At 34.8% G+C, this 22,025-nt stretch overlaps 1 protein-coding gene across 1 annotated transcript; it reads left to right on the forward strand.

Annotated features, from left to right (window-relative positions):
• Positions 1-539: 539 nt before the first annotated feature.
• On the forward strand, positions 540-14,843 carry PPP1R42 (protein phosphatase 1 regulatory subunit 42). The gene is made up of 9 exons (XM_039702773.1): positions 540-890; positions 2,131-2,297; positions 2,740-2,878; positions 5,726-5,842; positions 10,915-11,032; positions 12,431-12,559; positions 13,787-13,970; positions 14,077-14,153; positions 14,818-14,843. The coding sequence occupies exons 1-9, from the start codon at positions 762-764 to the stop codon at positions 14,841-14,843; spliced, it is 1,086 nt and encodes a 361-aa protein (XP_039558707.1). The 5' UTR covers positions 540-761.
• The last annotated feature ends 7,182 nt before the right edge of the window (positions 14,844-22,025 follow it).

Here is a 22,025-nt window from a genome sequence, read left to right on the forward strand (position 1 = left end):
TATTCTGAGTCATTTTGTCCATTAGGGTGTCTTTATCCCCAGACTGTTTATGCATCCTGTTCAAGATTCGCTGTTTGCCTTCTTCCCTCTCCCCCATTCAGTCATTTAAAAGCTCACTTACATGAGCCAGAGTTTGGAAAAAAAAAAAGTTGGTATTGTTGTGAGAGCCTCTATAATATATCTTAGAGGGAAAAACTCTCAGTTTTTGACAGTGCAGAACATGCAGTTGTGTGTATGACAAAAGTGCTGTGCAGATATATAATGAGTCCTGTAGCTTAATACCACCTCTCACAGCCTGTAAAACCTGTTATAGAGTCTCCTGTATTTTCTAATTTATAATCACACTATGAGCTTCCATTAACTAACTACTCTGTGTGAGAATTATGCCTGCTGTGGAGCATTGTGCTCATATTCCTTGAAAAAGACAAAAACTAGGATATAATATTCTTAAGCAAACTGAATCAACACATCAAATAGAAAAAAATGTTTTAAATATTTATTAATACACCAAAACTTGATAAAATGTCAGCAATAAAAGGGGTAGGATTTTATAAGCAATGTTGTATCACTGTAAATGAAAAGGACATTGGTGAGGATATGTCAGATTTGAAAGACACATGAAAGCTTTGTTGAAGATCTGGGATACAAGTAGTATAACATTTTCCTTTTTGTTTTTAAGGCATTCTGTAATACTACTTAGAAAAGCACGTGGAATACAGTATTAAAAGAAGCAGTAGAGCAGCTTGACCTATTGCAGAACCATGGTTCGACTAACAATGGACCTAATTGCTAAAAATGCTGGTCACAAGAATCGTACTGAAGAGGATTTTGGACAATATCTGCAAAAATTAACTCATCTGAATTTGTCAGATAAAAATATAGATTCAATTGTAAGATTTATTTTTTATTATTCCTTTTAAACTGGCTACTCTAATGTTTTGTAGTTACTGTTATGATGAGGTGTTGTTGGAGAGACAAACAAGGAAAGCCAAGTTGTACAAATTTGTTAATTCACAGCACAATCTTTTCAATCTATCTTTGATTTATTCCTTAAATTTCAGAGGAAGTCTGAGAAAGGAAAGGAGAGTTCAGGAACAGGAAATAACCCAAGTGAGGTTAACAAATTTGGACTGGTGTAGTGGCTTTTTCAAATTAGCCCAGTTAAAAATATGCTTTTTTTTTTTTTAATTGCTCCCCGGGGCTTACTCATTTAAAAAATAATCCACGAGCTTTTCATTTTCAAAGACTAAGCCTGCAAACTTAACCCAGTCCTCCTTCCTCTGAGTTTAATAATAGGAAATGTATAGAGGTTTCAATAAGTTCTGAGTTAATTCAGATCCCCTCAAGATACTGAGTAAATTTTGAAACTGCTGAGCCCTGAACAACTGCATTGTTGAATGTGGTGAATTTCTGCTCTAAAAGTGTGATTTCAGTCAAGAAGAAATTGCTTGTTCTGTGTGAACAGATCCTGCAAACAAATGGGTTTATTCAGCCCACTCCTATGCACAGCCACAGGGAGGTAGTAACTGGATCAGTCCATTTGATGAGGTCTGCTTCATCAGCTGCCACAGCAAAGTTTTACAGAAACTTTCATGGGGAGTGGTCTTTTTTGTTGTTTCATAGGAGTATGTTCAAAGAAACTCAACATTTGAGTGTAAAATTCAGTTCAGAAACATATTAAAACAGATTGAAGTGCAAGGTTTTGTAAAAACCAATAATTCTTTGCCAAGAACTGGTTTCCAGTTACATCAGTGCAGTTTAATGGAGACAACTGCCCAAAAAATTGTGCTTTTCTGAAATCCATGTGACGAATGGACTGATCTGATGATGAATCCCTGATGAAGACAGGGAAGGGAATGAAGTCACACTGGATGTGGTGTATTTGCTGGTGATGCCTGTAGTCCTCAGATTCTGTAGGACAAAATAGTAACAACAGATTTCAGTCTTTATTCTGTAGATAACTGACAATATATAATAACTCTGGTTTTCTAGGAAAAATAATTTTAAGAAATGTTTACTAAAGGTGAAAACTTATAAATCATGCATCAGAACTTAATTACAAGAACAATCAATAGCTTCCAGAAGCAGGCAGTGACTGAACGTTAAGTAGCATGTTACTGTTTATTTCAGGGTGACCTCTTGTTCTGTAAAAATCTGAGAGTTCTGTATTTATATGATAACCAAATCAACCAAATCCAGAACTTGGACTTTGCTTCAAACATAACACACCTTTACCTTCAGAACAATCGTATTTCAAGTATAGAAAATCTCTCATCGCTGAAAAAACTTGAAAAATTGTAAGTTGAAAATAATGTATTTATTTTACTAGTAAAAAGAATAGTTGTGACACTTAAGATTTTTCTTTTAAATTATGTAGCCATTAAAGTCCTTTCAGCTCTTAAATTTTGCTTTTCAAATGGAAGAAATTGCTTATTGTTTTTTTATGAGATATTCTATAGTAAAAGTAATGACATACCATCTTGACATATATATTTGCATTTAAATTATTTTATTTTTTCAGTCTAGTAATATTAATAATAATAACAATAGATAAAGCTGCAAAAAATTGCTTGAGTCATTTAAGTGTATATTCTACTTGTATGCTAGGTTATTTACTTTATCATAATTTCCAAGTATTATTCAATAATTCTTGGAAAATATTTTTCTCCATATATTGAACCCATGTGTTTGCTCTTACTTTCAAAGTATATTAAATCTATTTTGTGTTCTGTTCTGTAGGTATTTAGGAGGCAACTATATCACTGTAGTAGAGGGTTTAGATAAAGTAGGAGAACTGAGGGAGCTACATATTGAAAGTCAACATCTCCCCATTGGTGAAAAGCTTCTGTTTGATCCAGTATCTCTTAACTCCCTGGCAGTAAGTATATTTTGAGAATTAAAATGAGCCAATTATCAGGAGATCAGTATTTTTAGGAGAAATGACTAGGGGTTGATCATTCTGTGTTTTCCTCCTTTGCCAATTGGTGGCATTATTTCAAATTCTACCAAGAGACTCCCACCCTAATTCTCTTATAAGGCATCCAGCAAATTCTACTTCATCTTTTTTTCATTACAAAGGATAGAAATGAGAATCAAGAGAGAGAGGAAATAAGGATGTATCTGGATGCCCTATACCAGCAGAATGTGAATTAACTAAAAAAAGGGGTTGGAATTTATCACTTAATTTTCTTAGTCTGTTTCATTTGTAGTGAATTAGTTTGTTGACATTTCAGTGATTTGATTGGTATAGTTGTTTATTTATTGCCTTTTGTATTCTGTAGAAAAATGGAATGAATAAAAAAAAAGGCACAAACATTTTTCTTCCTGGATGTTAAGAACAACACAATCAAAAGCATTCCATTTTAGTTCTGCAGTTCTTCTATGTTGTGTTATGTCAAGAGTTCAGGAAATCTCTTTGAAGTTGTCTTTCAACATGTTAATTGCTCATAAAACATATAGTTGAAGAGGTTAAAAAGTAGGATTTATTTGCTAATGGATGTAGTTCTGCACTATAAAAATTCCTCTTGCTGTATCTCCCATAGTGTAGTCAGGGCTTGATAAGCCTTTTTTTTGTGAAGATGAAAAACTCACTAAAAGTGAGTTCTTTTGTTCACATGTATATCATAAATATTTGACCTAGCTCTATTTTTTCCTGTTTTGAGATTATGTAATCCAAGACATGCATTGCTGTTTTTCTTTACTAGAAATGAATCATTACTATGAGAGCATTTGTACTTTGTTCCTTCTATATTGGAGAAATTATCAAGTAAAGGGAAGTTTTACAGCTGTAATATTCCCAGGATAATAACATATAATAAATTCTTCCATGTTTTTCAGCAGCCTTGTCTAGATTTTGTTCTTTGTAGATTTTATTTAAGGCCTTTTGATGTGGGGTTTGTTTTGTTTTCTATGAAACAATTTTGCATTCTTGACTATATAACATCTTTGCAGAGGTTAAATGTAAAAATATTCTATTTTATCCTTTAAGTGCTAAGTGTTTTGAGCCTTTTTAAGGCATCACTTTTTACCTCTTAATCTGTTTCTGCCTCTTTTTATGGTGTCAGAGATAAAAGAGATAAAATCATGAAGCCATATAGCTCTGTGTGTACCACAGGCAAATGTTTGGATGCTGACAATGTCATTAATCTGAGAAGATTAAGTTTATGAGCTGTGTTTATCAGGATGATACTGGTAATTTCCACCTGCAATGTAGATCTTGGTCAAATTTTTGAATGGGGTTAGTTTTCCTGTATAATTTTTTGAATGGGGTTCGTTTTCCTGTATTAACTGCTGAAATAGAGATTTTCCAAATAATGGTAAATCTTATATCTTGTATAATCCTAAACTCATTGGATTAGGAGTTCCTTGTCATTTTCTAGAGCTATAAACTTCTTCCTTTTCTGTGAAACTACATTAGTATTTCCTGAGATAAACACCTAAAACACATTTAGATTTTTATCTAAAATGTAAAGATCTCTATAACTATTGTCTGTTACAAATGGCAGAGTGCAATATGTGGCTCAGTAGTGTTCCAGAGAAGGGGTAAGGATCAGAGGTGTGGATACCAAGAGGTTTGCAGGATCAAGCCTGGGAGGAAAGCAGTGTAGTCCAGCTGTTAAATGAGACTGTGTGGGTAGCACATAGGGGCTTCAGCTCTGCAGTTCAGATGCAATCTTGGGGCCCACAGTACAAGAAGAACATGGACCTGCTGGAGCAAGTCCAGAGAGGGCACAGAGAGGATCAAAGGCCTCTCCTATAAAGGCAGGCTGAGGGAGTAGGGGTTGTTCAGCCTGGAGAAGAGAATGTTCCAAGGACACCTTAAATCTCCATTCCAGTACCCGATGGGGGCTTATAAGAAAGCTGGAGAGGCACTTTTTACAGTGTGTATTTTGACAGGACACAGCATAATGGCCTGAAACTGATCAAGGAGAGTAGGGGTTGTTCAGCCTGGAGAAGGTCCCAAGGACACCTTAAATCACCATTCCAGTACCCGATGGGGGCTTATAAGAAAGCTGGAGAGGCAAATCTCCATTCCAGTACCCGATGGGGGCTTATAAGAAAGCTGGAGAGGCACTTTTTACAGTGTGTGTTGTGATAGGACACAGCATAATGGCCTGAAACTGATCAAGGGCAGGTTTACATTAGCTATTAGGAGAAATTCTCTGCTTGTGGCTGTGGTGAGATGCTGGAACAGGTTGCACAGAGAAGCTGTGGATGGCCCATCCCTGGAAGTGTTCACGGCCAGCTTGGATGGAGCTCTGAGCAAGCTGGTCTCATGGAAGGTGGCCCTGCTCATGGCAGGGGGCTGGAACTGGATGATCTTTAAGGTCCCTTTCAACCCAAACCATTCTATGATTCTATAAAAATGCAGTCAGATTCAATGTATGTTTCATACTTCAAAAGTAGAGTTTGTAGCACTTACAGAACTCTGTAAGGAATTTGAACGTGTTTTTAAAAAACCCAAAATTTCTGTATTTACTAAGAATTTCTGAAATAATTGAGAAACAATCTTACTTTAGTTTCACTTCAAAACCAAAATAAATTACATTTTAGGACAAGGTGGAATGCCAACATAAAACAATCTGTATGGTGTGTGGAGGTGGTGTTTGCATGTTTCTTCTTTATATGTTTGTTCATCTTTTAAGATAATTTTCTGTAATAATTTACAGCTTGACTCATACCTGGCATGAAAAAAATATTTCTTTTTCTGCTTTTCTTCCTTCAGAAATCTTTGTCCGTATTGAATATCAGCAATAACAACATTGATGAATTAGAAGAACTGGCAGTTTTGGAAAATCTTTCTTATCTTAAAGCAGTCGACAATCGACTTAAGCATATGAAGGTATTAAAGTAAATATTTGTTATATTAAGTATGGGTGTTCAGGAATTAGTCACAGTCATCTTTATCACTAAATATGTAAGTAAAAAGAAATTTTACTTCTGCAGTTACTAAATCTGGCTTGTCAGGCATGCTGTCTTTTCTCATATAAAAATCTTACTGAGACTAAAAGTGGAGAAGCATTTACCTAGGATGTAAAAATGTATAATTTTATTAATTAATACTGAGATGAATTGGCTTAAATAGTCACCCAAATCACCAAGACAAAATCTTGATTGAAATAAACTCTTTCATTTCTGGTTTGCGTAAACATTTTATTTCCTTAGTAAACTTAACTTTCATTGGTTACTAATTATTAAAATAACTATTTTTACTACTTCTGAAAACACAACATATTTTTAACAGATTAACAGATTGTTGAGAGAATTTGGTAATTCTCTGTACTAATGAGGAGATTGCAGTATTTTGTATGCATAACCTATCAGTTATCTAGATGAATTTACTCTATTTGGACTCTTCATTTTTTTACACTATAATATTAAAAAATGTTGAGTGATGCCTTCTTTTTTACTACAGAACCATTAATGCTTTGTATTTCAAGTCCTGGCTGGCAGCTGTGATTGAATTTACATCAAAATACAATTCATGTAGGCTTTTGCTGAGTAATTAAATTCACATTGAATATGTTGGTTACATCAAAATAGCAAAAAGGTTTTTTCAAATAGGCAATCTCCTCAAATCTTCCATTTTTAAAAGGAATCAATTTCTGAATAAAACATATTACCAAAAAATTATATTGGCTCTTTCTTTCTTATAAATAAAATATACTTCTGTTGTGATGATCTTAAAAGAAAATTGTCATAGCCAAAGAATCAATTAATTTTAAGAAGGAGGATGCCAGTTTGGAGACAGCATTTTCAGTATCTTACAGGAAAAACCAGTATCCTCTGAAAGAGAATGAAGAGAGGACAAAATGACTGCATTATTCAGTAACTATGTGTATGTTATTTATTCTTTATTAAATTTCATTATTTAATCATCAGGAAAACCAGAGTTACATATACCCAAACCAGTGAGACCTGAAGATTTCTATGTTACATAGTCACCACTGTTGAAAAATGATACAACTAGCATTTGAGTTTGCTACCTATTACACTCATATTAAGCTCCAGTATATTTTGAAAGTGACTGTTCTGTGTGTTTTCTAAACAATCTCCAAGTTTTGAAATATATGGAACAGGGAAGGTGTTTCCATTCATATCTTTGCAGACCTGTAAAATTAATGAACATATCAAATGTGTTTAATATACAGCGTAATGCAGGTGGATACCCAACTTTCCAGCTACAATTACTGAGGTTTAAGAGATTACATTTTGGTAGGCTCTACTTATCACTAATATAAATTCTTAAATAAATAAAAACCAAACTGTTGAAAAAGCAGTAAGCCATGAAAAGTATTTTTTAAAAAGTCAGTTTTAACTCTGTGTAAGAGGCTTTTGCTCACAGTGCACATCTAGCAGGAGAAGAATTGTCTACAGCCACTGACTGTTCAAAGAAATAGCTGAGGGAAGTGTTGAGTATATGTCAGTATTTTTTGCATCCCTGAATTTCATGATTACGTGGCATACATTATTCTATAGCTGTGAAAGCTGCAAGGATTTTATGGATATATAGTTCTATATGCTTAATTGGTTCTGCTGGCTGAACTTGCTACATGCAGCAAAGGCTCTTTCATTCCCACATGAGCTTCCTCCCTTCTCCTCCCTCTTGGCCCTCTGTTATCAAAACTCTCATGTATACCTCTTTTTCATGCCAAAAGCACTATATCCCCTGTTTTCCCTTTCTTGCTTTGCCATCACTGCCTTCAAGAACTTCCCCAGGAATGTCTGGCATTGATCAGAGATCGTGGCAGTGCCACATGACAGGGAAGTGTTGGAGAGCTCTGAACCCAGCTGTGCTTCACCTGTTGGGAAGAGAAGCTGTAGAGAAGCTACCTGTGTCTGAGCAGGTCTGCTCAACTGCAGGAATAACATGGAATCTTTGAGAAAGACAAAAACATGAAGGGCTTAAGAAATGCATGAAATACAATCTTACACAGACTTTTCTCACTTTTGTGTACTTAGTATAATTATTTTATATTTAAACATTTCTCTCTGTTTTTTCACTTTATTATGAAAACCCATATTCCTTCCTTTCTTACCTATGCCACTTTGATTTCAGCATAGTTGAAAACTAGGACTAATAAATTCAATAAATTCAAGCACTTAAGGTCGTGGTTAATACAGGGCTTTGTTAGCATAATTAACAGACATCAAGGCATATGGCCTTGTTTCACTCGACTGAAGTTTATATAATTCAGTCTGAACAGCAGACAGATGAAAATCAGGTAATTTTTCTGAATTCATGCAAAATAACTATGACTAGCTACCACGTGCAAAAAGTATGTCTCAGGTCAGTTATCAAGAATATAATTGATTTTAATAGAAGTGGCTTTTATTTGTTTTCTATTGCTCACTACTTCATTTATTCATCGTATTGAGGTTCTGGTTTGCTTTAGTCAGGATTACAAGGTCTTCTAGACTGCAGCGTACTTGGATTGGAATTAAGGAAGTTTTTTAAAATACTATGTCTATTAAAAAAAACCAAAACAACCCACAACTATTCCTTTTTACAAAAAGCTGGAATATAATTTATTTATTAAGTTCATTAGTTTTGGAGATATTATGAGTTGTGTAGGTTTTTGCATAGATAGAAAAAAATACAGCTAGAAATACTTGGAAAAATCTGTATTTCCCAAGTCTTTAATTTATTCAACCTCTGCCCAGTATTGATTATGACAAGAGGATATCACAAAAGATGAATTCATTCGCTTTAGAATTGAGTCAGGAACAAGAGAAAAATTATAGATTTTCTCAAATAGATTATGACAGGTAATCAAACTGGTGACAAATGGCTGTCTGTAGATATAGCTGGGGCAGTTGGATTAGACATTTCCAATAAAAACTGGAGCATACTGGTCAAATACCAATTCTTAAATGGCCACTGTTAATTGGTAAGAAAGTTATTGCCAGCACTACAGCTGCCTACTCAGGCACTTGCCCTTCCCCCTCCCCACCCTCCCCGATGGAATATAATTTGCTCGTCAGTATTTTGTAGCAGACCTCAAAGTGATAGCATGACATGATCATTTATCAAACGGAGCCTGCCCAGAAGAGTGTCTGGTCCCTTTAGTACAGCTTATTGAAAGGCTGGGAAGTGAAAGCACTTTATTAGAGACAGGAAGGCAATGAACAACTAGAGCGTATCGAAAGGGTAATCATATTTCAGCACAGGATTAGTGTGCTCTTAGATAAACATACACTGGAGTAAGCATGTTCAGGGTCATTTATCAAGTAAGTAACAGCTAACAAAAATCTACAGGACTCTGTATACATTCATCAAAGTTAAACTGTATATATTTTCTTTCAGTAATAGACAACTTTGTGTTGCAAAACTATTACTTGGAAAAATTCTTTCTAATGAAATTGAGAACACATAGACTTCAATTATAGTATCTGAGTGCTTAGGTAAGGTAAATATACTTGCTAAATTATTTTTTTTTTTTTTAGTAAGTCTAGCCTAAAATATTTTGCCCCTGAATTTTGTTTGTGATTAAGTGTTAGCACCTAAACTGTGGGGGTTATCATGTTTCTATCCTGATACTTACTGATTAAGCTTTGCTGAATAGAATTACAAGAACTATTAACAATTCTTCATGTGGACTAGTCCTTAGAGTTTCTTGCATTGTTTTATCCATTTTGATCCTCACAGAACCAGACTTCTGCTCTCTAGTTTTCTAAAAATATATTTTTATCACTGAATAACAATAGATGATATCACCATCATCATAGGTAGACCAAAAATTATATGGTTTGGAGGTATGAGGCTGTGCTGCCACTTTCTCTTCCACATGATTTTTATAAACATGTATTATATAACTGATAAAATATTTCAAAGAGGATTTTTACCAAGGGAGATGAGTCACCAAAGCAGAATTCTCCCTGCTTGTGTTACCCATGCAATTTTCTACCCATGCAAATTTGAAGGAGCTAAGAGATATCTACATTGTTAGAGACTTCATTGTTGGCACCAAGCTACAAAGTTTTACATACACTGCTATTTAGAATCCATCACAGCATTATCAGTAGAATTTTCCAAATTATTACAGCAGAAGAACATAAATCCTCTCTCCTATTTATACCTATTGTCTTGAATTCCTCAAGCTTCTCACACATACAAGGAAAACCTGTCAAGAATGAAAGTTAAATGAAATTTTGGAAAGAAAGTATTTCAGAAAGTAAGGTGTCTGAGTAGAAAGGACCAATCAGATAAACTTTGCATGTTTTCAACTTGAATTTATTATATTTGAAAGACAGAGTAGTTTCATCTAGGTCATACTGCCCCTGGGTAACCAGACAGAAATAGAGATGGAGAAAGGTATATTTCACTAATTTCACTGTGTAGGCCAATACTGTAACTGACCACCCACAGTTAGGTGAGGGGGGATTACTGTTTCTCCTGTAAAATACAGTTCTACATACATATAAAGAGAGAGGCAGTCCACTGTGGATTGCATGATTTTTAGCTTTTTTTTTTTTTTTAGTCTGTACTATATCTGTATAAAGTATTTATTCTTCCACACACTGATACTCTTAAGGGCTCTGTGAGACCTTGGGGGTGCATTAACAGACATTGTGTATAATACGAATTTTTTCATTGGTAGTTCCTAGGCTTTGGGTGCTTGTCAGTGGGATTGAAGTGGTGATTTTCCACAGCTGGCATTATTGTATCCTTAAAAATCCAGCATCTTCCAACATCACTGTTTCTTCTGTGCAATTTTGATATGTTCAGGGGATGCTGTGAACCACTCTGTTTGAAAATGCACATTCTTAATGTGCATAATACATGTGAATAGTCTCATTGAAGTTATTTCTGTGTGCAGGATTTGGGCCTGGCTGAACAAATCACATTACTGTTGAATTTTACTCTGGAGGGGGAGACACAATCACAATGTTCTGTTGTTGTTTCAATTGCAGGATTTGGAGGTTGTATTAAAGAAATGGACAAAGCTACGCAGAATAGATCTTACAGGAAACCCCATCTGCCAAAAACCAAAGTACAAGGATAGGATTATAGTACAGTCACTGACTTTAGGTAAAAAATTAAATCAATAGCCTGCCCATAACCCTCACTCTTTTAGGGAACAACTGAAAAATTAATTCTTCTTGAGTAGCACTATGCATGTAAACACAATTACTGCTGTAGATATTTATGTCAAAACATGAATTTTAAATTTATGTAGAAAGCTACATAAATTTAAAAACATTTTTAATTATTAAAAATAATTTTAAATTATTTTATTCAGATAATTATTTTAATTATTGGTTTAATTATATATGTAATTATTTGTAATTATTTAATTCTTTAATTATTTTTTAATTAAAGCTTATGTAATCAGCTTCACAAGCCAACTTGTTTGATATCAGTCGTCATAATCATTTGTTTTATAAGAGATTGGTGAGATTGTTACAAGACAGTTTTTTGTGTTCATATTCCAGATGTTGTGAAACAGATTTTCAAAGATCAGTTTTATCTATTCCCCTAATTTGTAGTAGTTGCTAAAGAGTTTTTGTTGTACAGTGCCAGTTGTGCAGATCCCCACCTTACTGTGATTCAATTTGTCATATAATGTCCATCCTTAAACTTATAGGCAGTTCACACTTATGTTGTGAGTGTAGTTGTTAATCTTAACCCTTATGGTGCAGTTTATATTATCATTGTGCATAAAATTTTAGCATGAAAGGAAGAAGCTGATTCTTCTATATCTAAATATTTATATTGTAGAAATAAGTAAAGAGAATCTGCTAATTTTTTCCTTTTTTTGGATAAAGGTGGCGATTATTTTTAAAGTTATAATTGCAGAACTTGTTTTTTCCCAGAGCACAAAATATTGGCCATTTAGAAAAAGAAAAAGCCTATCTGCACAATGAAAATAAGAGTGCCTTAGGACAGTTCTAATGCAACCTAAATTTGTGGCCACATGTGGTATTTAATTTGGACTGACTCAAAAATGCAGATGCAGCCAATGAATCATAGAGCATAAGGTTTATGGCACCTAAGTGAGTAAAGTTAACCTTAGAGAGGCAAATCTGCGTGACTGTCTCCATGATCAGTAGAATTCCTTGATTGCTAAGACGTGCAGTTTCCCTCTCCACTTGGATTTCTGCATCTATCTATACCCTGTGTAAGAGCATAACTTTTCTGCAGAATGTTCTAGAAAGTCTTGCATGTTAACCAAATGTGAAATATGTATATTACCTTCGAAATTTATAAAAACTGTCGATTTTTTTTGTAATTAAGACATGTTAACTCTCTCTTGCAGCTTAAAAATGAATATCAGTCTTTATTGGGTATTCTTTTCTTTACCAAAATACTAGAAAAAGAAAAAAAAAAACACTTGAAGAGAATTAATATAGAGCCAATACACATTACCTACAACTTTGTGTAGTCCTTTAGTTCACTTTGTATCACAGAAAATGTTCTCTTTTGCAGAATCCCTGGATGGGAAAGAAATTCAAGAAATGGAAAGACGTTTCTTAATTAATTGGAAAGCCTCTAGAGCTGCCAGGAAAAAAAGCAATGAAAGAATGACTGATGAACATGCAGCCTATGTAGAATTTTGTAAGCAAACTAATCAATTATTTCATGCTTATTTAAAACTTACAGAAATCATAAAATTACAGCTAAAAATAAATATACAAAGAATTGTTTATGAGACATTGTACCAGTGATGAGTCCAAAAGACTTGAGTAGAAATTGAGCTTTTCAAATGTAAAATTTAATTTCAGCACTAGTTCATACATTGTTTTTTTTCTTCATGTTCCAATCTTCCAGAATTATGGAAAGGGGTAGCTAGTGCATTTTGATTGTGTAAATATTCAGATTTACTTCCATATTTTAAAAATGTTAGGCATTCTAGAATAAATATGCATAAAATATATCAGACTTTTAAAATCTATTTGCTTATACTTTTTTGATCTCTGTATATTTGATCTCTATATATAAAGGTCCTTTATATATACTTTTTTGATCCCTATATATAAAGGTCCTTTAAAGGCCTTTGCAAGATGCATGTCTAGCAGAAGTCCAAGTTTTAACTTGGAAAGAAAAAAAAATGTCTGGGAGGTGAAAAAACCTTAAACCCTTTTTGAGGTTTAAAGGCAACCTGTTCTTCAATTGGGAAAACAAATTAGTTTTGAAACTCAAGGAAAACCTGAAATAAGCTTTGCTGGTTTTTTTAAATGGTGGGAAGGTGGTGGTTGTTACAAAGTTGACTGCAGATTAAAACATAAATGACTTAACAGCATGTCTTGCTATCTTGCAGGACTTGGATACAGACATTTAACTTGAAATTATTCAAAATGGTTTGAATTTCCATATTTATAAAATAAAACTGGGGGCACTTACACTGCTGCTTTCAGAAGATAAATTAATATGATATTTTTGAAGACATGAAGGCTGATGCTCTGCCTGCCAGCACCAGCCCTAAAATAGTTGGAGTCTGCTCATGTTTGGAAGCCCTATGTAAATGGCAATGGTTCTGAAATGGTCTTCTGAATAACTACTGATATAAGGAGTGCTATCTAATTGAATTAACTCCCTTTCAAATAACCACCTGAATGGGAATACTTGTTTTAACATTCATCTTCCTCAGTGTTTGCAGCACCTTCTATAACTGCATTTAAAGTTTTCCATTCTCAATTATCAAATTTGAGGTATTATACCTTGAGGTTCATTACACTGTTTTCTGTAACAAGATATATTGGAACCTTGTGATCAATCACACTGAATATATATGGTTTGACTTGGGATATTGAATTAATCCTTTTTTTCTTTTTTTTTCTGCAGCTGACTTAGAAGCACCTTTTCGCACAGTTCCTTATCACCCCAGTCACTCTGTGAAAGAAAACACAGATTTTTTAGATTTGGCTCACAAGCAGAAAGTTGAAAGAAAACCTCTGCCAAGAATCCGTGAAAGAAGGAATCAGATGAAAACTCGGGTGTGTTTCTCAAAAAACTTCCTTTTAATTAAGTTCGTTACTGCTTGTCTGAAATAATTTTTTTAACCATGTTATATTTATTGTCTTTATTTCTTTGAAAGACAGGATAATATATTTCAGTTTCTGGTTACAATTCAGTGGACTAGCTAATAGCAGTAACTTTAATGTTACTAGTTTCTGTCATATGCATTTTATTGTAATAATTTTCCACAAAGGTAAAATAATGTTGACGTTAATTCTCAGAAGTAAGTTAAGGTGTGAGGACTATTGGTGAAAGGTGATGCTGTGAATGGAATTATCTGGAGAAGAAGAAACAATCAGTTTTCATCATTACAGCTTACTTCTGACAGCCATGCTCCAGTATCACCTGTGGCAATAGTATAGTCAAATATTTGGGACCTAATATCACTCCTTCCAGATTTTTAACGCTATTTTTATCCTAATAGTTTTATTACTTATCAGCTGAACTAGCCAACAAAAAAACCTCCATAATTTATACAATGCTGTCGATAAAATTAATAAATGCATGCAACTGACATGGGTGGTTTTTTGTAATTAAATTAGTAAATGTAGTATTCTATTTTACATTCAAGTTAGAATTTATTAGTATGTTTGACAATTTAACTCAGCAACGTTTAATGCTATTTCATTTTTGACACCTTACCACTTTCCATTCTATGAGCTTTGTTTTTTCTGATTATTTGTTCTGATTAAAAATAGCTGCCTTTCTGTTGAGAAGGGAAGAATTGCAAATCACAAAGCTGCTCTCTTTCAAATAATAGTTTTTGTTCATCACATGGCAATGGACATATTCTGGTCTAAAAGAGAAACTAAATTTGTCATATATGTACCTGTTATTGAACTTTTTTTCTTTCTCAGAAAGCACAAAGCAGTGGAGCAGTTAAAAACAAGAACTGCAGGAACAATGTATTCATTATTATAAAAACTAATATTGTTCAGTTTGAAACTATTATTTTCCAGTGAATAGCACAGGCTTCTGAAATTTAGAGGGATACAGACTAATACTCATGCCATATAAATGTTGAGATTTTTAAAATTCTATTGTAGGATGGGTTTGTCCACATGCTCAGTGTTCTGTCACCTTGCATGTCATCTCTGTTAGCATCCTGTCTTTTGGGCCAGGCTGAGTAAAACTGTGTTTTGCATTTACCATTCCCCTTAGTCCTAAAAAAGAATGGAACATGCATGTACAATATCTTTTCTCCTGTAAGACCTTCTGCTATTCCTTTTGAGACAAAGCATTCTGATTCCGCTTTACAATGGTAAAAAGCTGTCCAGTTGTTGAGCTTCTTTGCTTGGCAAATATTTTCTCAGTATTAAAAATCTGGAATACAATCATGGCTCTGTTGAAATCCCTTTTGACCCTAGAAAGGCAAAGAGAGCACCTTCCTTACTTGATTGAAATAAAATGGCTATATTTTTATTAATTTACATTTGCAAATAAAACAATTTAAGTGATTTTTTTTTTTACTGTTAATCTAGAAGATTTTAGTCTGATTTCACAGAAAGGTTAGAAGAAACTGCAGTCATATGACATGCATTTAATATTTTCTAAAAACTTCTAAATGGGACTTTTATCTTAGATGCTGAAGGTTGCTGTACCTTACAATTTCACATGTAATCACTGACCCTGAGATGTATTCTAATCTTCTTAGTAGAGGAATTCCATAGAAACCAGAGGTTTAAAGTTTTGTGAATTCTTTAGAACATATATTGGGAAAAAAACCCCAAAACCTCAAAAAATAGAAATATTCATTCTCAAAGCTTATGCAGATATGAAAAAATGACAAATCATAGTATTCCCTTGCCAGATCCACTAATTAGGGATATACATGAATGTGCTCACAAGTAAAGGAAGCAATTTTTTTCAAACTGAACAAATACCTGTATTGTTTAATTGAAATTCAGTATCGGACCAAAGAAATTAGTGGGTTTTAATCCTAACCTCTGTGTTAGTCAAATAAATTATTCCAACAGATGTTTCCTCTTTCCCTATACATACTAGGTGATGTTTGACCTTGGCAACTGAAAAATAGGCATTAAATACCTTCCTAATGTACATCTAAGATCCACTGAGGATTGCATGTAGCTTGAACATTGAAAAAAGCCACTTATTACTAGATTACTAAAATATGTCATTAATCTTCCCTTTTTGATGATATAAAAACAATAGCAATTTTATATTGAATTTTAAGTTAATTTTGGACATTCAGAGAAAATTATGGATATTGGCAGGAAGTAATTAAAAGAAACCAAATCACTTAACTATTTTAAAGATACCTAATACCTTCCAATGGGATACACCATTATTAATGTTCCCTGAGTAGAGAAGTTGTTGAAATTTTGATGTTGTAAACTTATTCTGTAACCAGCAGTTTCTGCCCACATTGCCTTACTCATGGAATTAAATACTGTGGTAGGTATTTATAGCAATTCAGAATGTGGTGGGAAAGTCACCTTTTGTCCCTCCATTCTATGTTATGGGATTAGCAATGTGGAAATATCTTTAAATTATACAGTCAGCATGTAATAAATACTCTGGATTGTGGCAACTAAACATGAGCCACTCTGCTGCCACCGTGCACATCATGTATATTTCAAGTTCCAGTCCAAAGGAAGGAACTTGCAGTGAACAGTGTTAGTTCTCCCTCTTCTTAGGCAGATGCTTGTATGAGCATGGTATTTAATTAATTAAATATTTATCAATGCCCTGAGTTGTGATGATGTGTGTGGTCTGAAATCTACACAGGATAATGGATATTTGATAACAGATATGAATGTTCATGTTCTGCATGTATACTGGGTTTTTGTTTATATGAATCTAGCTAGCATTATAATAAATAGAATTATTATGGCCTATTATATGACAGGATTTTGGGGCAAAATGGTACTGAGACTATAATACGTATACCCAAAACATAAGCTGTGTAGTCATACACTTCATGTTACAAAATATAGCTCTCTTATTTGAGAGGGAGGTGGGGAAATATGTTACCTCTGGGCAACCTAATTCTTGTTTGCTTGCTGAGTATCAGTTTCAGCAAACATCTGAAAATCCAAAAATAAAATATATCCTCAGTCTTAGCTGCGGGAAAAGGAGAAATACAGATTTAAGACATAAACCAGGGCAGTTTTAGCTGTGCACCCTTGAGTTGGTTTTAGCAGCGAAGAGCTTACAAACACTCCAAATATATTCAGAATTAGGTGCATTGAACAGTTAGAGATGCCAGCTGGAGCACTTTGCCAGAGCTGAGAGCATGCTTGGAACAAACATGGCCTGCCTTTTCCAGCAGCCCGTCTCACTGCCTTTCTTTGGTGATGGTGTTGAAGGAAAAATGTAAACATCTTCTTAGTGAGCTCTACAAAGTATCAATCAGCATTTAGTGCTGAAGGCTGTGGAAGAGAAATGTAAGGAATTTACTTGCCGTTGAATTGTTCAGCCATGACATAGGATATGAAAGGAGTCACCACAATGCTAGATAAAGTGTAAGGATAAAGAGATAAAGTGAAGTTCTGAAATTAAATAGGGTTGCTGAAGCAGAGCCATTTGAATGAAGGTCAGGTATTAGAAGTTTCTGGTTACTGTAGCCCATGTAAGGTCTCAGAAGGCAATTCAGCCAGTTCCTCTTTTTCTTTTTTTTTCTTTTTTTTTTTTTTTAATGGAGAATATGCACTACCTGTAAAAGTGAGTGTAAATACTTTTGCAGAGACATAATTAATATTACAGTAATCTGCAGCCTAGTGGCATTTTTGGTATCCATATTTACAGCCTTGCTGAATGTGGTGCTGGATGATCCTCCCCATGATCATTCATACTCTGTTCTGAAGCAAAAATATAACTGTCATTACAAACATAAAAGACACAAACAATGGCATTGTCTTCTGTCTAAACTTCTTTCAGTAGTGACAATTTTAAACCAAGAAGAAGTAGGTCTACTGTATGCCAAATCTGTAGTGCCTAACACTGCCATGTCATGCAGTGTCCTAAAGGCAGTGATAAAAGGCATCCCTTTTTCCTGTGCCCTGCCTCCCCACCCCAGTTCTCTGTGCTGCTGCCCGTGCCCAAAGCTGAGGAGGAGTGAGGATCTCAACCTCACTGGCAGAACACGTGCGCTGATAGACCCCCGTGCCCTTGAAAAGAGCACATTCTTTGAAACCAGGCTGAGAGCACATTTGCTGCTGAGCAGATTGCCAGCTAGACTATGCACACTCCTACATGTCTGGCTGACCAGATAGAGCACAGACACATTCACATTCTTGATGGGCAATCTGGCAGGAGCACCCTTGCTTGCAATAGTCTGCTCCCTCTTCCAGGAGATAGGGGCTGTTTCCTAGACATTTAGAAGACCGAATGGTACATGTGACTTGTCAGCCAGTAGGTGGTCAGCACCTTACTAGGGCACATCTGGGGCTGCAGGCTGTCAGATGCTCTCAAGAACATTGAACCCAGACTGTCTGAAACCTTCTACATAAAATACATGAATATTTAGAATGCTTTAGGTTGGACAATCATTGAGTCCAACCACAAGTCAGTAACATTTTGAACAGAATGCAGAATGCACCACTCAGTGATGTTAAGTGTGAGCTGTGTCTTGTAACTGGGTTCATCAAGACTGTATCAGGAATGAAATACTGTTTTAGGATGGTAAACAAAAAGCAAACTCAGATCTTTGCCTATCTATTTTTCAGGTGTTACATGCTCACCCTAATAGTTACTAGATAAATGAAACATTCAGTATGCAGTATTTATTTTTTATTATCCTTAGATTTTTGTTGTCAGTACTTTTAGAATATTGTTGAGATAGAACTTCAAAACCTCATAACATTTTTGGTCTGCTGTATTATCACTGCACATTTCTTACTGTGTAGCTGACAAAATTATAAATATCACTTTAATAACAAAAATATGAATCTAATTAGAAAACTGTTAAAGAAGTAATGCTGTGTTTTTAGGTTTTTAAAATACATATCTGCATGGGAGTTTGAAAAAGTAATTTGAAGTTAAAATAAAGACTGCTGCTTGAATAGGAATATATAAATAAATTCTGTCATTTCAGTATAATTCTGTTGAAGTCAGTTCCAATAATCTAATTTACTGCAATGATATAAACACTCTTTCAATATTTGCCTTCCTGTATCCTGTCATACATTATGCAGGCACACTCCCCTCTGAAAAGTTGAAAGCAGCTGCTTTAACAAAGCTGAGGTAAAAACACAGTCACCGTGCCCTCATCTAGCCAGATGAGCTACTGCATTTTGGAGGACAGCACTGCAACCAGTAATTCCTTAGTAGCAGCTATACCTCCTCAAATTCACTTCCAACACCTTGGGATGTATCCCATCCAGTTGCAAAGACTTGGATATGACATTTTGGAGGACAGCACTGCAACCACTAATTCCTTAGTAGCAGCTGTACCTCCTCAAATTCACACCTTGGGATGTATCCCATCCAGTTGCAAAGACTTGGATATGTCAGATTTACCTTAGTGCTCCCTAAATCAGTCATCATCTACTGTTGGTAGAATTTCCCCCCACCAAAAACTGTTCCTAGGACCTAAGAGGTGTGAGACAAGGCCTTACCAGTAAAGATTCCAATGCTTTTAGAGCTTCCACAGTACTGTTGGTGTGTTAGAAGTACCAAAAGGAAAGAAATTAGACATCACTGTCCAAATACCTTTCCTCGATAATGCTATTACCATGATCAGAGCACACAGTGTTTGAGTTACTGATCTAAACCTCATATTTGTACTTTAAATCCATAACTGATTTTAAAAAATCCTGTTTTTTCTAATGCTCTATTATTTCTTTCTATATGCAGGTATAAAGCAGTACACAGCACTGCCTGTGATACAGCTTTAAAAGCCATACAGTTCAAAAGTTCTGAGATAGACCAGGGAAAAAATAGCCAGAAAACTGTCAGTGTTCAAGATGTGCCCATTGATTTTTCAGGATGAGGATTCAGATGCGATCTGTTAATATGGGATAGTATGTGATTGTATTCCGAGTGGAGCTGGTAAAAGTGCAACTGAAAGGCTCTCTTCCCTGTTTTTCTTATTTTTTATCTCTGTGTGGTATGCAAAGTAGCTATTCTAACAAACAGAGCTCTGAGGCAAAATTATTAATTATGTGATCCTGACTATTTAGTCACAAAATTATAAATGCTATATATGGCAACTAGAAACAATACTTTTTACTTTTCTGGGGAAAAAAAAACAGTGATTTTTATTTTATTTTAAGTCACTTGGTCTTGAAGAATTCTAGGAATTCACTGCTAAAAAAGTTGTATTTGAACCTTACCTCTTCAATCAAACTACAGTGTAACCAGACACTACAGAAATGACTGACTACATCCTTCTGTTCTCTTAATTTTGAGCAGAATTAATTGCTGCATCAAAACCAAGATAAATCCAAGCCAGCTATGAAATGATCCATGTAATAGACTAATACTTTAAATCAAAAAGAGTATTGAATCAATAAGCTCTTCCTTTCTTGGAGAGTTAATATGTCAGACTGCCACAGTAACCACTGATTTACATGTCCAGTAAAGTTGGGTATAATCAGTTGCACATAGTTTGTAGGAAAATATTTTGGAATAAAAGACTGACTCTTATCTGATTTCATTTATATGAGAAATTGCTTTGATTATTAATAAGATTTTTTTTCTTATAGGACTTGAAAATTGAAAGTATTTTATACACATTTATGTAGGAAAAACGTTAATACCATTTTTGTCCATGGAAAAAGTAATTTTTGTAATAAAGGGATGTACAATACCCCTAATAGACAGATTTTGTCAATTCAGAATATTCTGGTTCCAAGTTTGACACTGGTAAGAAAAACGAAAGGGCTTTCACTGCAACAGCCAATAATCTTGCAATAGTTAAAGATCTTTCTTCCTAATCAGCAGCACTTGATAACACTGCTTGTAATTTTTGTAGCAATGTTGAGTGCTCCCAGGAAGTGTTAATGATGATGGGAGCAATAGATGCTTTCGTGTGGTTGTGACATGAAGATCTCACCTGTCTCCTCTGATCTCTCTGATGTAGGTTGAGGAGGAATCTGAAGCAACAACAGAATTGCTTTGAATTCTAAAGGCCAGAAGTTACAGGATGTGAAGATTTTGCCATTATTGGTTTTTATTTTTCAAAGCTTACAAAGAAAGATACTGGTGTCCCTTTAGATATGTTGTCTGTGTCTTTTTAATCTCAAAACCAGACAAAATTAAGTATGTTGGATTTAACACTGCTTTCTAAGAACATTGGAAAAAATAAGGGGACTGCCTATTTATTTAGAAGCAGTGCTTTGTCTCAAAAGCATGTCAAAACATCAGCACATGCTAGGTTAAACTGGTTGCCTAATTCTTCAGCTTGCTCAAGAAATGAACTGGTTTTAGCCAGTGCCTTGCCTAGCAGCTTCCTTCCCTATATGGTACTCAGCAGTTGTGCAGAGGAGTGTTCACAGAGGAGTCATGGAGTCATTAAGGTGGAAAAGGCCTCTAAGATCACGCAGTCCAACTGTAAACCTAACACTGCCATGTTCACCACTAAACCATGGTGTGGTGAACACCAAACCACACATCTACACATTTTTTAACACTTCCAGGGATGGTAATTCCACCATTTCCCTGGACAGCCTGTTCTAATGCTTGACCACCCTTCCAACAAAGAATTTTTCTCAACAGCCAATCTAAACCCTCGCTGGTGCAACTTCAGGCCATTTCCTCTTGTCCTGTCCCTTGTTACTTCAGAGAAAAAAACAGCCCTCACCTGTCTACAATCTCCTTTCAAGCAGAAAGAAGCTATTAGCACATGATTTTTGAGAAGATCTGTAGTCCTAAAAATATAATTTCCATCATTTGGATTTTTACAAGTTCTGGTGAATAACGTGCAACAGTTAGCAGAGGAGGCATGAAAAGATTAACGATGTCTGGGCTGATTAATTTTTTGATTGGGAGTATTGTTCATTATTTTAACTTCAAATTCTGTTTGTTTGGCTGCTTTGCACTAGTTTGGGTAATTAAATAAATGCTTGAGACTTCTGATATAGGAAATTCCAATCCTACAGAT

The sequence above is a fragment of the Passer montanus genome, unplaced genomic scaffold (assembly GCF_014805655.1).
Source record: "Passer montanus isolate IOZ18808 unplaced genomic scaffold, ASM1480565v1 scaffold16, whole genome shotgun sequence".
Classification (NCBI taxonomy): domain Eukaryota; kingdom Metazoa; phylum Chordata; class Aves; order Passeriformes; family Passeridae; genus Passer; species Passer montanus.